Source organism: Nicotiana tomentosiformis, chromosome 10, assembly GCF_000390325.3.
Source record: "Nicotiana tomentosiformis chromosome 10, ASM39032v3, whole genome shotgun sequence".
In the NCBI taxonomy this organism is placed as follows: domain Eukaryota; kingdom Viridiplantae; phylum Streptophyta; class Magnoliopsida; order Solanales; family Solanaceae; genus Nicotiana; species Nicotiana tomentosiformis.
The window spans coordinates 11,504,332-11,525,804 of record NC_090821.1 but is presented as its reverse complement, the minus strand read 5'-3'; the positions used below and the strand labels follow the sequence as shown (position 1 = coordinate 11,525,804).

At 40.7% G+C, this 21,473-nt stretch overlaps 1 protein-coding gene across 1 annotated transcript; it reads right to left on the bottom strand.

Annotated features, from left to right (window-relative positions):
* Positions 1-2,736: 2,736 nt before the first annotated feature.
* On the bottom strand, positions 2,737-4,300 carry LOC138899758 (uncharacterized). The gene is made up of 3 exons (XM_070186447.1): positions 4,127-4,300; positions 3,824-4,031; positions 2,737-2,831 (listed from the first exon to the last, which is right to left on the bottom strand). The coding sequence occupies exons 1-3, from the start codon at positions 4,298-4,300 to the stop codon at positions 2,737-2,739; spliced, it is 477 nt and encodes a 158-aa protein (XP_070042548.1).
* Between the last annotated feature and the right edge of the window lie 17,173 nt (positions 4,301-21,473).

Sequence of the window (21,473 nt, the reverse complement as noted above, 5' to 3'; positions counted from 1 at the left end):
GTTCCACACTACCAAGACTTCCAGCAAACCAAAGATGGACTGGCGGTCCAATTTCGCAGCTCTTCCCATGGTTCAGCATCTTTGATGGTCGGTGTCTTCATGTTAACTCATTCACAACATTCTTCAATCATATTCGCGAACAACTTTCCCATTCCATTGATGATATCATCTTTTGGTGCTGAACTCTGGCCCGTACTCGAAACATGTTGTGGCACAAAAATCTTTTTCCCAGAGCTATCGGTATGAGCTTTCCCTATCGGAGGCTGATATCCTATGCCGGCCCTTCCTTTTTACCCATTAGGTTCAATTGGCTCTGTGATCCCCTCCGACCTGGCTCCCAACCCTGTTCCTGGTCTGTATCCATATTTCATCATCTCCCTCATAGCCATCTTGGATCTATATGGCAATTGCATTCCCAAGTTTTATTCAATATCTTCTATTTCGGTGATCTGCATGATTTCCACTACATGGAAAGCAACTCTGTCTAGCCCTTCAATAAACGGGACATCATGCTCCAAATAAGCTGATTGGCCCCATTCGCCATGGACCATGATCTCCTGACATCCCTATTCAAATTTCATGTATTGGTGTAGCGTGGATGGGACGTCCCCTGACATGTGTATCCAGGGCCTTCCTAATAACAAGTTGTATGAAGAAGAAATATCCATTACTTGAAACAATATGGGAATTTCAACCGTCCCGATCTGCAAAGCCAAATAAATTTCTCCGATAACATCCTTCTGTGAACCGTCAAAAGCCCTTACCCTCACGTGGCTTTCCTTGACCTCCCTCAAATGGATTCCTAACACTTGCAGAGTAGACACCAGACAAATATTGACTCCTGACCCTCCATCGACCATCACTCGGGACACCACTTTGTCCCCATATTTGACAGTGATATGAAGGGCTTTGTTGTGACTTACGCCTTCGACAGGAAGTTCGTTTCTTCTGTAAATGATTATATTTTCTTTGACCATTTTCCCAATTGTTGCAGCCAACACCTCACTAGTGGTATTGCTTGGCACACTTCATGACTACCGGAACTCATTAGTAAGTCCATGATTGATATTTGTGCTGGAGTTTTCTCAGCTGCTCTTGCACGGAGTACTCTTTGGTCGACATTCTCTTCCAGAACTCGGCGACATTTGGGTCTGTTATGTTCCTTCTTTGAATTTTCTATCTTACCAAATTCCCTCGATTTGCATCTTTAGGAGCGTAACATATCCCTAACCTAGTCATAGCGTAGGATACTGTAGAGTTTGTTATCTTGGCCTTCCCCTCTTGCTGGTACATCTATGGGATAGTTTTGTATTCCCAACTCTCTTCATCCCCTATGGCAACGACAGGTTATCGTTGATATGTCTGAACCGTCACCATAGGTCTCACTTTCACTGTGATCATTGGAGTCCTTTGAGTCGGGATCCTTGCGACCTCTGCATTTTCTATTGTGACAATCGTTCTTTTCAGATCATATTCTTTGTTTAATATGATCATGTTCGTCCCCTAGTTTTGGTGATTTGGTAGTGGATTGCGATTCACATTGGGCAGTGCCGGAGTGCACTGAATGGCTCTGCCCTTGATAAGTGTTTCAATATTTTCTTTAGCTTAAAAAAATCTTCAGTATCATACCAAGCCACGTTGGAGTGGTACACGCACCTTTTAGTTGCATCAAAATACTTAGAGGGATATTCAGGAACCCTTCCTTCCACTAGATGTATAAATCATGTTCTTCTCAATCTCTCAAACAATTGGACCAGAGGCTCAGCAATCAGGGTATAATTTATGGGACCCCTTTCTTCAAAATTGCGACGAGGGAATGGTGCATAAGTGGGTCAGTTTTGGTAGGTAGTGATTTGGACAAGAGCATATGGTCATTATGGGTTCGGGTTGTTGTGGGCTCGAGGAGGGTTGTATTGAGGTTGGGGGTGTTAATATGGCTGGGTATTATAGATTGGAGTGTAAGCGGGTGGTGGTGAATGGTTGTTTGGGGAATATGAAATATTTTCGTGATGTGGTTAGGGTTGATAGTAAGAGACGATTGCTGAGATTTTCTCCTTCTTTTTCTTCTTTCCGCTACCGATTAACTCTAATTGGCTTGCCTTGCCTTGCTGGCTGCTTACAGTGCTGCCATGGATTGTACTTTACCAGGTTTTATACCTTCTTCTAAGAAATCTAAATCTTGACCAGCTCGGGGAATTTCTTTCTCATCATTCCCATCATTTTTTCAAAGTATATCCCTTCCTGGGACTTGATGAAATACTTGGTTAATTCAATATCGTCTAGCGGAGGTTGTGACCTGGCGGCTTCTGACCTCCACCGACGTGCATTTTCTTGGAATAACTCAGATGGCTTTTTCTGCAGGTTCACCAATGCGAACCTATCGGGTGTGATTTCTGTGTTGAATCCAAAGCGATTCATGAAATCATCTGCCATATCTTGCTAGGTTCTCCAATTTCGCGGATCTTGTCGAGTATACCAGGTAAGTGCTTTTCCTGTCAGGCTCCTTATGAACAACTTCATTCTTAGCTTCTCGTTCCTTCCCACTCCGACTAACTTATCGCAATATGACCTCAAATGTGAATGGCTATCACCCGTCCCGTCAAATATATCAAACTTTGGAGGCTTATAACCCACAGGCATATCCACATTCGGATGGATACATAGATCCTCGTAATCCAAACTTTCACTTCCCCTGGCGACTTGGAAGTTTTTCATTTATTTTCTCAGGATTTGCAGCTAATCATATACTGACTCCTCTTCCTTACGTTTAGCTTCCCTCTCCATCTCGGTGTATTGGTCAATCCCATAAGGCACCCTGATCGTGACAGGCACTGTAAAGGTAGGTTCAAAAATGACATATACAAGAGGAACATATCACTTATGGACGACGGTATGTGCCACGGGTATGTGCTGGTTTTGGTGAGTGGTAAAAGTGACTCCGTCAGGAGGAGGGGTGTGAGTTGCAATGGTGTTGATCGATGGATTTTCTGGTGTTTAAACATAATATGGTACATAGAGAGTGTGGATAGGGGGATTTGGTAGGTTTGCGGGGGTTACTGGAGGTATGACTTGAGTGGTATGGACTGAAGTTGGGGTGTTGTTGATTTGGCGTGAGGTGGAAGGAAAGTGGTCAGGAATTGAATCAAAAGAAAGAAAGCGGGGTGGTTGAGGGAGCGTTGTCACGACCATATATGCTATTTCCCTGATATGCTGTACTTCCTTCCTTAAAGACTCTATCTTTTGGGCTATCCTGGCCATGTGTTCATCATTCATTGTATCGTACTTCTCTCCCGTTCGCCCCGACTGTCAGCTATCATTAGAGCATGTTCAGTTGGATTTTCTATAGCTGACATCTTTCTCTTTGATCTTAGATTGTACGGTAGTTCCACCAGTTTTGGGTCGACACAAACCAACTTTCTTTAGGGGAGTAATAATAAAGTAAAAAAAAAAGTAGAAAGAAAAGGAAAAAGAAGCAGAAGTTAGTTTCTTCATTTATACAAGCAGAAAATCACACAGAGCAATTAATTCACGTATTTAGGCTAGCGCGTTTCCCTAGGATTCGTGGGACCTCTCATTGCCGAAGGTAGGCCTAAATCGCGAATGTTTGACAAACAATTAGACTTGACACATTTAGATCTGAAGCAAGTTTTGGTTTCATTGATAATGTTTAGAGTGAGATAAGTGGGAACAAAGGTTACATCACTGTTTCTGATATTCATAGAATTGCATGGGCTTAAACAACTTGCCCTTTAGGAAAGTAAGAAAAAACTGGGGATAAGGGTACAAAGTGGGAAAAAGGGGAAATCAACCAACTTCTAGTAACCATCCCCAGAATCATTCTCCTCCTCCTCCTCTTCTTCTTCTTCTTCTTCTTCTTCTTCTTCTTCTTCTTCTTCTTCTTCTTCTTCTTCTTCTTCTTCTTCTAGTTCTTCCTCTAGATCTTCCTCCGGATCTTCTTCAAACTCTTCCTCGTCATCGTTGAACTCAGACTCCTCTCCTAGATCTCCCTCTAGCTCTATCTCAGATTCTATCTAGATGCACTCTACTACCCGGTCATCGTCTTCAGCACGTGGCAACATGTGATCGATGGATCCTGGACCACTTGATAGTGCATTGAGGTAGTCACAAGGTAATACGGCAAAATCTCATGGTAGATATGCAAAGCAACCACTGTGTCCTCCAGCCAGTCTATATCCTCTCTAATTGGCCAGGCTAGATCATTTCCTCGTTGATCCAGACATAATGCTCCAGAGTGCACCACGAGTTTTGACCCATCGGCATTATGAACAGATCGTTCCATTCTTCTTGGAGCCTTCTTATCTGGGGGATTGGAATCTGTCCATTGTACTCGTCCTCATATAGAGTTGTCCTCGTCCATAGAGGCATGTCCTGGATCATCCTGAACTGTGTGAGAACCCGCAGGGGTGAGTATGGTTTGATGCCCTTAAGTCCGATCAACTCAATAAAGTATTTATGAGGAGTGCTTAAGATTGACCTCCCACCTAACCATGATAGCTTCCAGTTTACCCATTCTCCACTTAGATTAGTCAGCATTTCTCTAATCTTCTGTGGCCCAGATCTGAAATAGCAAGTTATAACCCTTAAAGAAATCATACCCTCATGCACATGTGGACAAAGCCCTTAGAATCTCAGCTAGCACCATCGGCACCAAAGTAGCTTGAAGGTTACCACATAAGGTCGCCAGGACCATGGGTAATAAGTTGATGTTGATCCAACCCCTCCTCTGCGGGAAGACCAATAATCCCAACAGTGACAATGAGAAAGTGATAGGCCTGAGACTCTCCCACATTTCTTGATCATACTGAAACTCCCCCGAATACCACTCATAGCTTTCGCGATGTCCAAATCTGTCGAACAACAGATCTAGGCTCACCCATCCGTCCTCGATATTTCTCAGACCTCAACTGTTAGCTAGACCCAAAGCATCCAAGAAGTTGTAACTGGGCATAGTGACTGGTAGTATTGGTTTTGTAATGACCCGACCGGTCGTTTTGACTATTGCAATCCCGTTCCCCCATTTACTGCTCAAATTGTAAATTTACAGTTGTTATTTGGCTTCCCGGGGTAATTTGTTTCGGTTCGGTGAGGCTTTGAAATGATTTAGAACTCTTAGTTCCAAGGTTTAGAATTTAAGTTGAAAAGGTTGACCGGATGTTAACTTATGTGTAATGACCCCAGAGAAATTTTGCTAAGGAAATTAAGGTTTGGTGGTGCCGAGGTAGATCAATTAGTACAAAGGTTATAGAAATTTCTCGCGGCGAGCTTGATCGTCGCGGCTCGGACTTTTTGGGTTGAACAATGCACCGATGTGTAAAAGAAAACATTTGTCGGAAAATGGTCATTTCTACGACCACTATGCAGTCACAGAATCACTCTGCGGACCGCATAATGGTCGCAAAGTGGAGTAGGAGGAGGGCAAGATTTGAGGAAAATCTGCGGTGCACTATGCGACCGCAGACCTGTTTTGCGGTGCATTATGCGACCGCAGAACAAGTATGCGGACCGCATAATGACCGCAGAACATGTCAGTAATGCCCAGCTTTGGAGGCCAAATTATACGGCTAGTATGCGGACCGCATACCTGTTATGCGATCGCATATGCGACCGCATATCTGTTATGCGATCGCATATGCGACCGTATAACTGCATCGAAGCTTCCATTCTTTTTAATTTTTTACCCGATCCAACTTCGATTTATAGCCCTTGAAGCTCATTTTTGAGCCAAAATCTGATATTTTAGAGAGAGGTGAGAGCATTTTAGAGAGAGAATGTGAAGACTTAGTCATTTATCCATCAATTCTTGTTCAAGATTTAAAGATTTCACAAAGATCTTGCTAGGGCTTCAAAGAGGTAAGAATTTCTTTCCTCCATTCTTCAATTTCGGGTTTGGAATAAAAATAGGTGATTTATAGTATGATTCTTGGGTGTAAGAGTATTATGTATACATACCAATAAGGTTGTGGAAGGATTGTTAAGTCCAAATGGGTAAGGATTGGGTTGAAAATGGTAGAAATCTTCATAAACTTTAGTTGAAGATTTGAGGGTCGAGTTGATGTCGGATTTTGGTGAAATTTATATGGTTGGACTCGTGATTGGATGGGCATTCATATTCTATAACTTTTGTTGGGTTACGAGACGTGGGCCCTACAGGCAATTTTTGAGTTAATTTCGGATTTTATTGGGAAAATTAGTATTTTTCTTATGAAATTAATTACAATAATTTGTATTGACTTATTCAAATCAATTGTGGCTAGATACGAGTCTTTCGGAGACCAATTCTCATGGCAAGGGCATAGAAGAATAAATAAATACACGGGTTGAGGTTAGTAACAGTTTTAAATCTGGTCCTGAGGGTATTAAACCCCGGATTTTGGTATCATGTGATTGTTTTGGAGGTGACGCACATGCTAGGTGACAAGCGTATGGGCGTACACCGAGGTGATTGTAACTTGGTCGGACCGGGAAAACTGTAAAGTTGAATAATTTATTGTTAGTTGTATGCCCTCTATGTGTTGATAAAATTTGACTGTAAATCATGTTAGAAATCATGCTTAGGCTATGTGATAATACTGTTGGGACCCATAGATATTGTGTACATGTTGAATTGCCTGCTAAATGCTATATTTACTCAGTTTTCAATTTTTACTTGCACATTTTTTCTCAGTCTCTATTATTATTATTGATACATCGTATCATTGTTGTTTGGGCTGATTTTATGATTATTGAGAGCCTGAGAGATGGGAGAGATTTATGACTGAGGGAGGCCGAGGGCCTGATTATGAGGATATTTTATGGATCGGGGCTGCCCGCTTGCAGCAGGCCTTATTGGCTTATTATTGCACGTTAGTTGGCCATGTTGCGCGTGAGTTGGCCGTGCAGATCCAGATATTTATATTATGACACGTGAGATGGCCGTGCGGATCCAGATATTTATATTATGGAACGTGAGTTATCCGTGTAGCACGTGAGTTGTCCGTGCTTATAGCGCTTGGGCTGTAGGAGCCTTTTATGAGTCTGTACACCCCTAGTGAGTGCGGGTACCCATTGATAGTGAGTGATGAGGGCTGGGAGCCTAGTGAGTGATTGTTGTCCTAAGAGGTTGTACTTGATTTCTATTTGTTGTTGTACTTAGTTTCTATCTGTCATTGTTGTGAAATATCTGAAATATTATTGATATACGGATTACATGAACATGAACTGTATAAAAATTGATTTGACATTAAACTGCCAGATTTGATAGCATGTCTATTCTTTTGCTGGAATTACTGGAAATGAACCATAACTGTGTAGCTCGTTACTATCTTCAGTTCCTTATTTATTATTGTTACTTGTTGAGTTGGTTGTACTCATACTACACCCTGTACTTCGTGTGCAGATCCAGGTGTTCCCGGACATAGCGGATGTTGATTCTTTCGCGCAGTTGATTTTCAGGAGATTTTGAGGTAGCTGCCGTGTTCCGCAGACCTTGTCTCTCCTTCTCTATCTCTTTGTTCACTGTATTTGGTCTCAGACTATTATAGACTATATTTTCCAGAATTGTATTCATATTAGATTCTCATGTAATCAGTGACACCAGGTTTTAGGGAGTGTTTGTATTGTATTTGAATGTTATATTTTCAATCTTGAGAGAAATTGTGGTTTATTGAGATTTCCGTCTTGCCTAGTATTGAGATAGGCGCCATCACGACGGGTGACATTTTAGGTCGTGACAAGTTGGTATCAGAGCCTAGGTTACATAGGTCTCACGAGTCATGAGCAGGTTTAGTAGAGTCTTGCGAATCGGTACGGAGACGTCTGTACTTATCTTCGAGAGGCTACAAAACCGCAGGAAAACTTCACTTTCTTGTATTCCGTCGTGCGAATTTGTTGATTTTGAAAAATAAATTTTTGTTAATCTATTCTCTCACAGATGGTGAGGACACGTACTACCGGATCGGACAGTCAACCACTAGTGCCACCAGTTAGGGCCGCGAGAGGCCGGGGCTGTGGTAGATCCCGGGGCCGAGGTAGAAGTCGAGGTGTAACTCGTGCCACAGTTGGAACAACACCTGTAGTACCACCAGTTATTCCAGCTCAAGAGCAGATTCCAAATATAGTTGAGCCGACAAGATCAGATCAGGCACCAACTGTGCCCATTGAGATTGCAGGCATTCAGGAGACTTTGGCCCAGATATTGGCTGCCTGCACTGGTCTTGCTTAGGTGGTTTCGGTTCAAGCCGCACCTGCCACTTCTCAGGCTGGGGGAGGTACTCACACCCTTGTTTCCCGTACTCCAGACCAGGTAGTACAGGGACTTCAGATACCGGGAGCGCTACTAGTCTAGCCGGCTATAGCTGCTCAGGCCCCGGTAGTTCCTGTTATGGAAGATGATGAGCAGAGGAGGCTTGGGATATTTGAGAGGTTTCGACCTCCACCATTTAGCGGTACTGATTTAGAGGATGCTCATGATTTTCTGGATAGGTGTCAACGGATGCTTCAGACAGCGGGTATTCTGGAGACCAGTGGGGTCTCATTCACTACTGTTTAGTTTTCTGGGTTTGCACTCAAATGGTGGGAGACTTATGAGAGACGTAGGCATGTTGGCGCAACACCCTTTACTTGGCGTCAGTTCTTCGTGGTCTTTTTGGAGAAGTTCGTACCTCAGTCCCGTAGAGAAGTGCTGCGCAGACAGTTTGAGCAGCTTCGCCAGGGTGATATGTCCGTGGCACGATACGAGATGAGATTTTCTGAGTTGGCTCGTCACGTAGTTTGGTTGGTTCCCACTGATAGGGAGAGGATTATGAGGTTCATTGATGGCCTCACATATCAGCTGCGATTACTTATGACTAGGGAGAGTATCTGGTGCTACTTTTGATGAGGTAGTGGATATTGCTTAGCAGATAGAGATGGTTTGTAGCCAGGAACGTGGAGAGAGAGAGAGGCTAAGAGGCCTTGTGGTCCGGGTGATTACAACGGTGTTCGTTCAAGGGGTCAGTTTTATCGTGGTAGGGGCCATTTTTACAGACACGCTCAGGCGGGTCGTCCAGTTCATCGTGGTGCATCAGCTAGCCCCAGTTCTTACAGTGCGCACTCGGGCCGTCTTCATTCAGTGCACTACCAGCGTAGAGTTCTCATTATGCCTCGTCTGCTCAGGCTTCTACAGGTAAGTCTTCGGGTTATCAGGAGCAATAGTTTTGTCAGAGGAGGGGTTGTTTTGAGTGCGGAGAATTGGGTCATTTCAAGAGAGATTATCCTAGGCTATTGAGTGGGGCTCCACAACAGAGTTCTCGACCAACGGCACCAGCACCAGCAGTTACACCACCCGCCCAACCAGCTCGGGGTAGGGGTCAGGCAGCTAGGGGTCGCCCAAGAGGGGGAGGCCGATCAGGTGGCAGTCAGGCCCGATTCTATGCTTTTCCTGCCAGGCCAGATGCTGTTGCTTCATATGTAGTGATCACAGGTATTGTTTCAGTGTGCCACTGGGAGGCTTCTATATTATTTGACACTGGTTCTACTTATTCATATGTATCATCGTATTTTGCTCATTATCTGGATATGCCCTGTGAGTCCTTAGTTTCACATGTTAGTGTATCTATACCGGTGGGTGAAATTATTACCGTAGACCGTGTGTATTGGTCGTGTGTGGTAATTATTGGGGAACTGGAGACTAGGGTTGATCTTTTATTACTCGGTATGGTTGATTTTGATGTAATCCTAGATATAGATTGGTTGTCTCTGTGTCATGCTATTCTGGACTGTCACGCAAAAACCGTGACGTTGACCATGCTGGGGTTGTCAAAAGTTGAGTGGAGAGGTTCTTTAGATTTTATTCCTAGCAAGGTAATTTCTTATTTGAAAGCCCAACGTATGGTTGGGAAGGGGTATTTGTCATACTTGGCTTTTGTGAGAGATGTTGATGTAGATACTCATACTACTGATTCAGTACCGGTAGTGAGATACTTTCCTGATGTATTTCCTACAGACCTACCGGGTATGCTGCCTGACAGGGATATTGATTTCGGTATTGACTTGGCACAGGGAACTCAACCCATTTCTATTCCACCGTATCGTATGGCACTGACTGAGTTAAAAGAATTGAAAGAGCAACTTCAGGAACTCCTTGAAAAGGGGTTTATTAGGCCTAGTGTGTCACCTTGGGGTGCACCAGTTCTGTTTGTGCAAAAGAAAGATAGTACTATGCGAATGTGCATCGATTATAGGCAGTTGAACAAAGTTACAATCAAAAATAAATATCCCTTGCCACGTATTGATGATTTATTTGACCAGCTTCAGGGAGTGAGGGTGTTCTCCAAAATTGATTTGAGATCTGGGTATCACCAATTGAAAATTTAGAATTCGGATATACTGAAGACGACATTCAGAACTCGTTATGGCCACTATGAATTTCTTGTGATGTCTTTTGGGCTAACCAATGCCCCAGCAGCATTTATGCATTTGATGAATAATGTATTTTAGCCATATCTTGAATCATTTGTCGTGGTATTTATTGATGATATCCTGGTATACTCACGTAGCCAGGAGGAGCATGCACAACACTTGAGTATTGTATTGCAGAGGTTGAGAGAGTAGAAACTTTATGCCAAATTCTCTAAGTGTGAGTTCTGGCTTAGTTCGGTGGCATTCTTGGGACATATAGTGTCCAGTGAAGGAATTAAGGTGGATCCCAAGAAAATAGAGGCAGTTCAGAGTTGGCCCAGGTCATCTTCAGTTACTGAGATTCAGAGTTTTCTCGGCTTGGCTGGTTATTATCGTCTCTTCGTGGAGGGTTTCTCGTCTATTGCATCGCCTATGACTAAATTGACCCGAAAGGTACTCAGTTCAGGTGGTCGGATGAATGTGAAAAGAGCTTTCAAAAACTCAAGACAGCTTTCACTACAGCTCCAGTATTGGTGTTGCCTATAGGTTCGGAGTCCAGACAACTAAAGGTATCTTAGAAGAATTATCCAGTCCACAATCTTGAGTTAGCAGCTATTGTTCATGCCTTGAAAATTTGGCGGCATTACTTGTACGGTGTCCAGTATGAGGTGTATACCGATCATCGGAGTCTACAATATTTGTTTAATCAGAAGGATCTTAACTTGCGGTAGCGAAGGTGGTTGGAGTTGGTAAAGGATTACGATATCACCATTCTCTATCATCCCGGAAAGGCCAATGTGGTGGCCGATGCCTTGAGTCGTAAGGCGGAGAGTTTTGGGCAGCTTAGCATACTTACCGGTAGCAGAGAGGCATTTAGCCTTGGATGTTCAGGCCTTGGCTAATCAATTTGTTAGATTGGATGTTTCCGAGCCGAATCAAGTTTTGGCCTGTGTAGTTTCTCAGTCTTCTTTATATGATCGCATCAGAGAGCGCCAGTATGATCATCCACATCTGCTTGTCCTTAAGGACACGGTTCAGCACGGTGATGCCAAAGAAGTCACTATATGAGATGACGGTGTATTACGGATGCAGGGAAGGTTATGTGTGCCTAATGTAGATGGTTTGCACGAGCTGATTCTCCAGGAAGCTCACAGTTCGCGGTAATCTATTCATCCAGGCACCGCGAAGATGTATCAGGATTTGAGACAACACTATTGGTGGAGGCGGATGAAAAAAGATATAGTTGGGTTTGTATCTCAGTGTTTAAATTGTCAACAGGTAAAGTACGAGCATCAGAGACCGGGCGGATTGCTACAGAGACTTGAAATTCTGGAGTGGAAATGGGAGCGTATTACTATGGACTTTGTAGTTGGCTCCCACAAACCTTGAGAAGGTTTGATGTTGTTTGGGTGATTATCGATCGGCTAACCAAATCTGCGCATTTTATTTCAGTTGGTACTAATTATTCTTCGGAGCGGTTGGCTGGGATTTATATTCGCGAGATTGTTTGCCTACACGGTGTGCCGGTGTCCATTATTTCAGATCGGGGTACGCAGTTTACCTCACAGCTATGGAGGGCAGTGCAACGAGAATTGGGCATACAGGTTCAGTTGAGTACAACATTTCACCCTCAGACGGATGGAAAGTCCGAGCACACTATTCAAATATTGGAGGATATGCTACGCGCTTGTGTCATTGATTTTGGGGGTTCTTGGGATCAATTTCTGCCACTCGCGGAGTTTTCTTACAATAATAGCTATCAGTCAAGCATTCATATGGCTCCATTTGAAGCTTTCTATAGGAGACGATGTCGGTCTCCGGTGGGTTGGTTTGAGCCGGGTGAGGTTAGACTATTGGGTACTGACTTGGTTCAGGATGCTTTAGAGAAGGTTAAAGTAATTTAGGAACGGCTTCGCACGTCACAGTCTAGACAGAACAGTTATGCCGACAGGAAGCTTCGTGATGTTGTTCACATGGTTGGGGAGAAGGTTATGCTCAAGATTTCACCCATGAAGGGTGTGTTGAGGTTCGGGAAGAAGGGCAAGTTGAGCCCTCGGTATATTGAGCCTTTTGAGATACTTAAGAAAATTGGAGATGTGGCTTATGAACTTGCCTTGCCACTTGGTATATCAAGTGTTCATCCAGTGTTCCATGTATCCATGCTCCGAAAGTATGTCGGGGATCCGTCTCATATTCTGGATTTCAGTACAGTGCAGCTGGACGGTAATTTGACTTATTATGTGGAGCCGGTAACTATTTTAGATCGGCAGGTTCGAAAGTTGAGATCAAAGAACATAGCTTTGGTAAAGGTGCAGTGGAGAGGCCAGCCAGTCGGAGAAGCTACTTGGGAGATTGAGCAGGAGATGCGGAGCAAATATCCACATCTATTTGAAACTCCAGATATGATTCTAAGCCCGTTCGAGGATGAACTTTGTTTAAGAGGGGGAGAATGTAACGACCCGGCCGGTCATTATGACTATTGCAATCCCGTTCCCCCATTTACTGCTCAAATTGTGAATTTATAGTTGTTATTTGGCTTGCCGGGGTAATTGGTTTGGGTTCGGTGAGGCTTTGAAATGATTTAGAATGCTTAGTTCCAAGGTTTAGAATTTAAGTTGAAAAGGTTGACAGGATGTTGACTTATGTGTAACGGCCCCGAAGAAATTTTGCTAAGGAAATTAAGGTTTGGTGGTGCCGAGGTAGATCAATTAGTACAAAGGTTATAGAATTTCTCGTGGCGAGCTTGCTCGTCGCGGCTCAGACTTTTTGGGTTGAACAATGCACCGATGTGTAAAAGAAAAAATTTGTCGGAAAATGGTCATTTTTGCGAATACTATGCGGTCGCAGAATCACTCTGCGGACCGCATAATGGTCGCAAAGTGGAGTAGGAGGAGGGCAAGATTTGAGGAAAATCTGCGGTGCACCATGCGACCGCAGACCTATTTTGCGGTGCATTATGCGACCGCAGAACAAGTATGCGGACCGCATAATGAATGCAGAACATGTCATAATTGCCCAGATTTGGAGGCCAAATTATGTGGCTGGTATGCGAACCGCATACCTGTTATGCAATCGCATATGCGACCACATAACTGCGTCAGAGCTTTCATTCTTTCAAATTTTTGACACGACCCAACTTCGGTTTATAGCCCTTGAAGCTCATTTTTGAGCCAAAATCTGATATTTTAGAGAGAGGTGAGAGCATTGTAGAGAGAGAAAGTAAAGACTTAGTCATTTATCCATCAATTCTTGTTCAAGGTTTGAAGATTTCACAAGGATCTTGCTAGGGCTTCAAAGAGGTAAGAATTTCTTTCCTCCATCCTTCAATTTTGGGTTTGGAATAACAATGGGTGATTTATAGTATGATTCTTGGGTGTAAGAGTATTATGTATACATGCCAATAAGGTTGTGGAAGGATTGTTAAGTTCAAATGGGTAAGGATTGGGTTGAAAATGGTAGAAATCTTCATAAACTTTAATTGAAGATTTGAGGGTCGAGTTGATGTTGGATTTTGGTGAAATTTATATGGTTGGACTCGTGGTTGGATGGGCATTCATATTCTGTAACTTTTGTCGGGTTCCGAGATGTGGGCCCTACGGGCAAATTTTGAGTTAATTTCGAATTTTATTGGGAAAATTAGTATTTTCCTTATGGAATTAATAACAATAATTTGTATTGACTTATTCGAATTAATTGGGGCTAGATACGAGGTTTTCAGAGACCAATTCTCATGGCAAGGGCATAGCGGAATAAATAAATACACGGGTTGAGGTAAGTAACAGTTTTAAATCTGGTCCTGAGGGTATTAAACCCCGAATTTTGGTATCATGTGATTATTTTGGAGGTGACGCACATGCTAGGTGACGAGTGTGTGGGCGTGCACCGAGGGGATTGTGACTTGGTCGGACCGAGAAAACTGTAAAGTTGAATAATTTGTTGTTAGCTGTATGCCCTCTATGTGTTGATAAAATTTGACTTTAAATCATGTTAGAAATCATGCTTAGGCTATGTGATAGTACTGTTGGGACCCATAGAGGTCGTGTACATGTTGAATTGCCTGCTAAATGCTATATTTACTCAATCTAAATTTTTGCTTGCACATTTTATCTCAGTCTCTGTTATTATTATTGATACATCGTATCATTGTTGTTTGGGCTGATTTCATAATTATTGAGAGCCCAAGAGACTGGAGAGATTTATGACTGAGGGAGGCCGAGGGCCTGATTGTGAGGATATTTTATGGATCGGAGATGCCCGCCTACAACAGGCCTTATTGGCTTTTTATTGCACGTGAGTTGGCCGTGCAGTACACGAGTTGGCCGTGCGAATCCAGATATTGATATTATGGCACGTGAGTTGGCTGTGCGGTTCCAGATATTTATATTATGGCACGTGAGTTATCCGTGCAACACATGAGTTGTCCGTGCTTAAAGCGCTTGGCATGTAGGAGCCTCTTATGAGTCTGTACACCCCCAGTGAGCGCGAGTACACATTGATAGTGAGTGATGAGGGCTGGGAGCCTAGGAAGTGATGAGGGCTGGGAGCCCAGTGAGTGATTGTTGTCCTAAGAGGTTGTACTTGATTTCCATTTGTTGTTGCACTTAGTTGCTATCTGTAATTGTTGTGAAATCTCTGAAAGATTGTTGATATACGAATTACATGAACAGTAACTGTATAAAAATTGATTTGACATTAAACTGCCAGATTTGATAGCGTGTCTATTCTTTTGCTGGAATTACTGAAAATGAACCATAACTGTATAGCTCGTTACTATCTTTAGTTCCTTATTTATTATTGTTACTTGCTTAGTTGGTTGTACGCATACTACAACCTGCACTTCGTGTGCAGATCCAGGTGTTCCCGGACATAACAGGTGTTGATCCTTTCGCGTGGTTGATTTTCAGGAGATTTTGAGGTAGTTATCGTGTTCACTGTATTTGGTCTCATACTATTATAGACTATATTTTCTAGACTTGTATTCATATTAGATGCTTATGTGCTCAGTGACACCAGGTTTTGGGGAGTGTTTATATTGTATTTAAATGTTATATTTTCAATCTTGAGAGAAATTATGGTTTATTAAGATTTCCAACTTGCCTAGTATTGAGATAGGCGCCATCACGACGGGTAAGATTTTGGGTCGTGATAGGTTTCCTCCCTATGAGTGGCAACTTCGTGAAACTAGTAACTTCTTTCAATATCGGTACTAACTCATAGTCAGCAAACTTGAATACCACCTTAGCCGGATCCCAGAACTCTATCAACAGGCGAGTGAGCACCCAGTATGCTCGAATGTTTAGCAAAGCGGTCAGTGCCCCCAGGTGTCTCTGAATCTCGTATCCGTGTTCCCGGCAGATGTTCTTCCACCATTGCTTCAATTTGTGTGGCGCTCCCATCATCATGTTAATCTCAGGGATATTTTGGTTGATTTCCATTTTCTGAAGTGGGTAAAGAAAGATTTTGGTAAGTGTTTGCTTTGGATCTTTAGACGTCTTGTCCGGTTTGTTCGTCTTTCCACAGAAGTCATGTCATTGGGTGTATGACCCATTGACACTAGGGTGGTTTTCCTAATTGTGTGTCAATGCCAAGGACCGACTCACCTAAGGTGTATGCAATATGACCTATTTTTTCTAGAGTAGAGTGTCTCCTACTTTTGAGTTGGACTGAAAACTGCAAGAAGTTATGTCAGTTGACCTAACAAAGGCATTCTCTGAAATTAGAGAGTTTTGAAAAGAAGGTTTGAATGGGTGTAAAAGACAACCCTCGATAGGAAGAAATGTGATGACAGTATATGTAAAGCAGTAACAGATAAGGGTGTAGCAACAATAAGCATGATAATAAGCATAAAGAGCAAGTAAAGCAGGTAAGCATGTAATTACAAATTCAACTACAGTTAAAGCAATGTACAAAAAAATCTAAATGCCAAATTCAGTCTAAGTCTGCTAAGGTTAGAACCTAAGTGTGAATCCCTAACAGAGTCGCCATGTTGTTGCACCCTATTTTACACTATTTAAAACAAGATTCAACTTGTGGTTTCTTTGTTGTTGATGAAAGAGAGTCGCCGCCTAATATTTAAAAGTATACTAGGGTACCTATTTAATTACTAAAGTCATATTCTTTATAGGTCTACTAACCGGTGAGATTTTGGGTAAGGGTTCTTGTTTTTCTAAATGGAAGGTGTTAGGCACCTCTTAAAATGTACCTGAGGTAGCTCCATAGGATTTAGACTAAATTTAGGACTAATTGTTTGTATCCTACTTAATTAGTGTTAAAGGGGTATGGCTCACTATACATATCTAAATGAGGACTTGCTATCTTGAAAAGAGGTTGTGTAGTTTTAAGAGGAAATGAGTTTATGAAAAGAGCCTTTGAAGATAATAGTTGTATATATAATTGAAATAGTTTAAAATATGTGCATGATGGTTTACATGTAAAAGGGTCTAAGTTATAAAACACTTTGTATCTTAAAAGTATGGTTGTTTTATGTAATTCTAATAAAATAAAGATGTGGTATGAAACTGAGCCTAAGATGTACCTTGGCTTTCAAAATCTTAGTTCTTACACTTGAGGAAATCGTTTGAAAATCTTTCGCTGAGCGGCAACACTTTGTTTTGAAAGGCTCGATTCGCCTTTAGAATGACCGGTTTCAGATTCCATTTTTTGGTTTTTGAAAAGAGATATTATCGTCCTTTGCTAAGCTATTTTTAGCTTCAAAACTTTCATGAATTGTTAGTAAGGCATAAGAGATTAATGAGCAGTATAGGCTAACAAATAAATAAGAATAATTACTATTAAGCCTACTGTTGCTTTTAATCATATGTTCTTTAGGGCTTGCCTAAGCTACTTACATGATTCAAAGGATGAAGTAAAATATTTTAATCAGATATGATAAGTGCAGTGTCATATACATGTAAGGAAATATGAATAACAGAATATAATAAAGCAACGAGAAGTAAGGAAGGACTCTAGTTTGGGCCTAAAAGATGTAGGCCCAGCAAACAGCAGGAACGGACAGCGATGGGCTTTAGACTCCCAAGTGCGCATGAACAAATTTGGGCCTGAGTTCTTTTGAGAACTCAGCAGGCCCAATTGTTATACATGTTCAAAAAATAAAGAGAGAAAGTAATTAGATATAATACTCTATACATACAATCATACATGAAATATATAGTTAAATGACTTAAACAAAATATAACAAACTGATAGTAATTTGAATTACGAAGATTTAGGCCTGAGTTCTTTTGAGAACTCCACAAGCCCAATTGTTATACATGGTCCAAAAAGAAAGAGAGAAAGTCATTAGATATAATACTCTATACATAGAATCATACATGAAATATATAGGTAAATGACTTAAACAAAATATAACAAACCGATAGTAATTTGAATTACGAAAGTTCAAACTAATGTGGGGTAACCTATGACGAAGTGAGTTACTTTGAAGACCTTTTGTTGTCATTAAACACTAAATCTAAAAGGAGTAATGAATGTCAATAGATTAGAGTCTAAGGTTAGAGTTCTGTTCAATGCCAAGGCTCTCTTTGGATCCCCGACACTTCAAAATTCCCAAGGGTTTCAAGGCCCAAGACAGTGCTTGTGTCAGAGAGAGTAGCCCAACCAAGAGCTAAAATCTACTTCCAAATACCCCATAACCATCCACTCATTCTTCCCCACATGTTTAAGTGACAATGAGGCATTTTCAATATGAATCCCAACACCACAGTGATACCATGCCACAGAAGCACATATACAATATACCACAAGACAACATATTCATATTGTTATAACTATATTTCAAAGCTAAATGGATGATTTACTATGAGTAACATGCTAAGCAGGTTCAGAGAAATCAACTCCAAACACACATAGAGGCAGAAATATTATCATATTACTGTTAAAGAATTAAAACATCTGAGATCATATATCTTGAGAATAGGAAAGCATATATCTCAAATCTACAAATATTATGAACACAAACATATATGCCCTAACAACCTTCAATTAGACCAATCAAAGATTGGTTTTTACTTAGGTCTTGCTCACACATAGGTTAACAACCCCAATTGAATTTCCTAAAAAGTATTCACAAAGATATAGACCAACAACTTCGTTAACATCTAAAGGGTATTGGGAGAGGGCAGATTGACAATCATAGTTAAGACTCCTGAGGATTGTTAACAACACTACATGTTAATCATTATAGCTAATGTTCTCTAAAGAGTGCCAATATAGATACAAGTCAGTAACTCCAAATAGAGATACAGATCAATAACCTTAATTAAGAGGCACAGATTGATGACTTCAATAAGAACATTCAAAGAGTATTAACAGAGGTTCAAAGACAATGCAAGAATGTATGTGATCATGAAGGACAAACAGAGGCTCTAGAGAACAAAAATAAGTTCAGGATTACAAGAACATACAAAGGAAACTTAGCAAATGACATATTATGCAAGAATTACTAACAACATCATTATATGAACTCCAAGAAAAGGATAAGGGTATTATTACATTGGGGAAACACGTTAAGCATATCTAGGATAAGATTTCAGGCATGATGGAACTTAGCAATAATATTTTAGCTAAACAAATGTATCAATACATCTCATCCTTACTTCATGGCTTAAAATAAGTTTGAAGTAATCTCAAAACATACACAAAAGTGATACAAAGATCCAACTAGCTTGAGTCAGGCTTACATAAACAATCATGAGTTTAATCTAGTTATTAACAGGATCATAAAGGCATATTAAACAGATAAGAACAGGTTCAAAGGTCATGATCTGGTATTTCTAAACTAAGGTAGCAAACTTGTTTTCATTGAAATGATTCATACTTTGTTTAAATCTGAACTATTAAGTGAACCACAAAGTAACATTCGAAGCAGATTAGCATAATAGTAAGAATAATGCTAATAAAATCATTAAAAAGGTCTGAAGCTAGGTATTAGGAACATTAAGAAGTTCTTTAGCCACTTTCAAAGTTACAAATAGACATGAGTCATCAAATGCATATCAATATCAACATATAACTCTGATTTCAACAACTTAAGAAAGTTCATGATAGCAGAATCTACTTAACATTTATACACATACAAAACGATTGATAACATGAACACATTACTTGGTAACATCATTCAGCAAAAGTAGTAAAACAGTTCATATTCAGGAATTTGAACTAGTAAAAGAAGAATAAGGTCAAGGTTTTACTAACCTTTTTGGGGGCAACAAACCAAACGAGTGTTCAAATTAGCCTTTAGGAAAGCCAAGAGCTCAAGCTCTCAATCAGCATCACACTCATAATCGGAAAGAAAGGAAAAAGCAAAAATTGATCAATACATAGACTTTTATCGAGATTTCTCAAACAACTATTAAAATTCTCAGATGCTGAGTGTAGTTGGTAGGTATATCTTGTTGTGTTTGGTGAGAGCATTGAAGACCCTATTTATAGTGGCCATCGAGCCATTAAGGTTTCAACATATTGAAATTGATAGTGGAAGATGACAAAGAAGGGATGATGATAGAAAAGAGGGTAAAATCAGACTAAAAACAGAGGGAACATGATGAAGAAGTTTACCTGAGAGGAGGAATAGACCATTGAAGGAAAAGAACCAACTGATAAATCCTAAAACCCAAAGGTTATTGCGTTTGACCTCTGGGTATAGAATTCTCACGATGAATCTCTGAAGAAGCTCTATGCATGCTCCGATTTGACGGAGCATTAGAGAATTTGAACCATTTGAAGTTGCATCCTTAAATTAGGGTTCCAGATTTTAGGTGTTTTGAAATTAAATGACAAAACAGGGAAGAAATCGGCAGGATTCGCAACTAGGGAAGATAAAAAGGATGAGTTGGTTGTTGATTTGTTGACCTCGCACGGATTTGTGCAAGGTCTCGTGACTTTTGGGGGCGAGAATAGGCGAGAGAGTAGAGAGCAAAAGGGGAAAGAGGGTGGCTTGGTCTCTGATGAAATGATTTATGGTTAGGGGTTTCCTTGGGGTTAAAAATGCGAGATTGGATTCGGGGCGTTAGATCATTTGATCAATGACCCTGATTTTTAGGGAGATAAGGATTTTATGAAATGCAAAAAATGCTAAAATCGACAATCGTTGGATCTCTCTGATATGATAGTGGAGATTAAGTCTTGTAAGGTTAATGAAAAAAAGGAAAATGAGGATTAAATGCAGACCGTTGATGAGATAGATCAACGGTGTAGATCCATTGTGCTCTCTTTTTGAGTGAGGGAGGCGAGTGACGTAACAAGCGCTGATTGGTTTAGGGAGAGGGACGCGGATCGCCACAATGGATTAGAGGGTCGTTTGGACTAGGTGTTTTTTTCCGGATTGGGCTTGTCATTTGGGCCAAAATGAATGGAAAAGATGGACATCTTGTGTTTAATTAGAGATTTTCAATTGTAGCTTTTTTGCCTTTTAATCCCTTTTGAAATTGATTTAAATAAACTTAATTATTTTTCAATAAAATATAGTAGAAATTATAATCATCAAATATACTACTAATTATTATAATTAATTATTTATAAAATATTTTGTCTAACACTAATTTTGAATATAATAATCTAACTAATCAGAATTTGAGAAATAATTAATTAAATTAATTATAAAGCCTAGGTGGTGTATTTTAGAAATTGCCTTAATGATATTAAAATAGTAAGTATATTTATAATTACATAATGTTAATACTAGGTTATTAATGTCAAAACTAATACTTAATCAGTTTTGTAAACTGGGTATTTATTGATTGAAAATACTTTCAAAATATTCATTGTAAATATTTAAGTATAAATAAATTAATTTTAAATTTTGCCCGTCAACAACACCAGAGCTGGAAGGACACCAGCTGATTTCAAACCATCCAAGCTGATCTGAAAGGCGTCCGGAACTCACCCGAGCCCCTCGGGCTCCAACCAAACATAAAAACAAGTATGATAACATCATACGAACTCGTTCATGTAATCAAATCACCAAAATAACATCCAAAATTACAAATCAACCCTCAAAACGAATGAAATTTCAATTGAAACTCAAGAACAACTAGAATCACATCTAATCAGAATTATGTCAAACCAACTCCGAATTG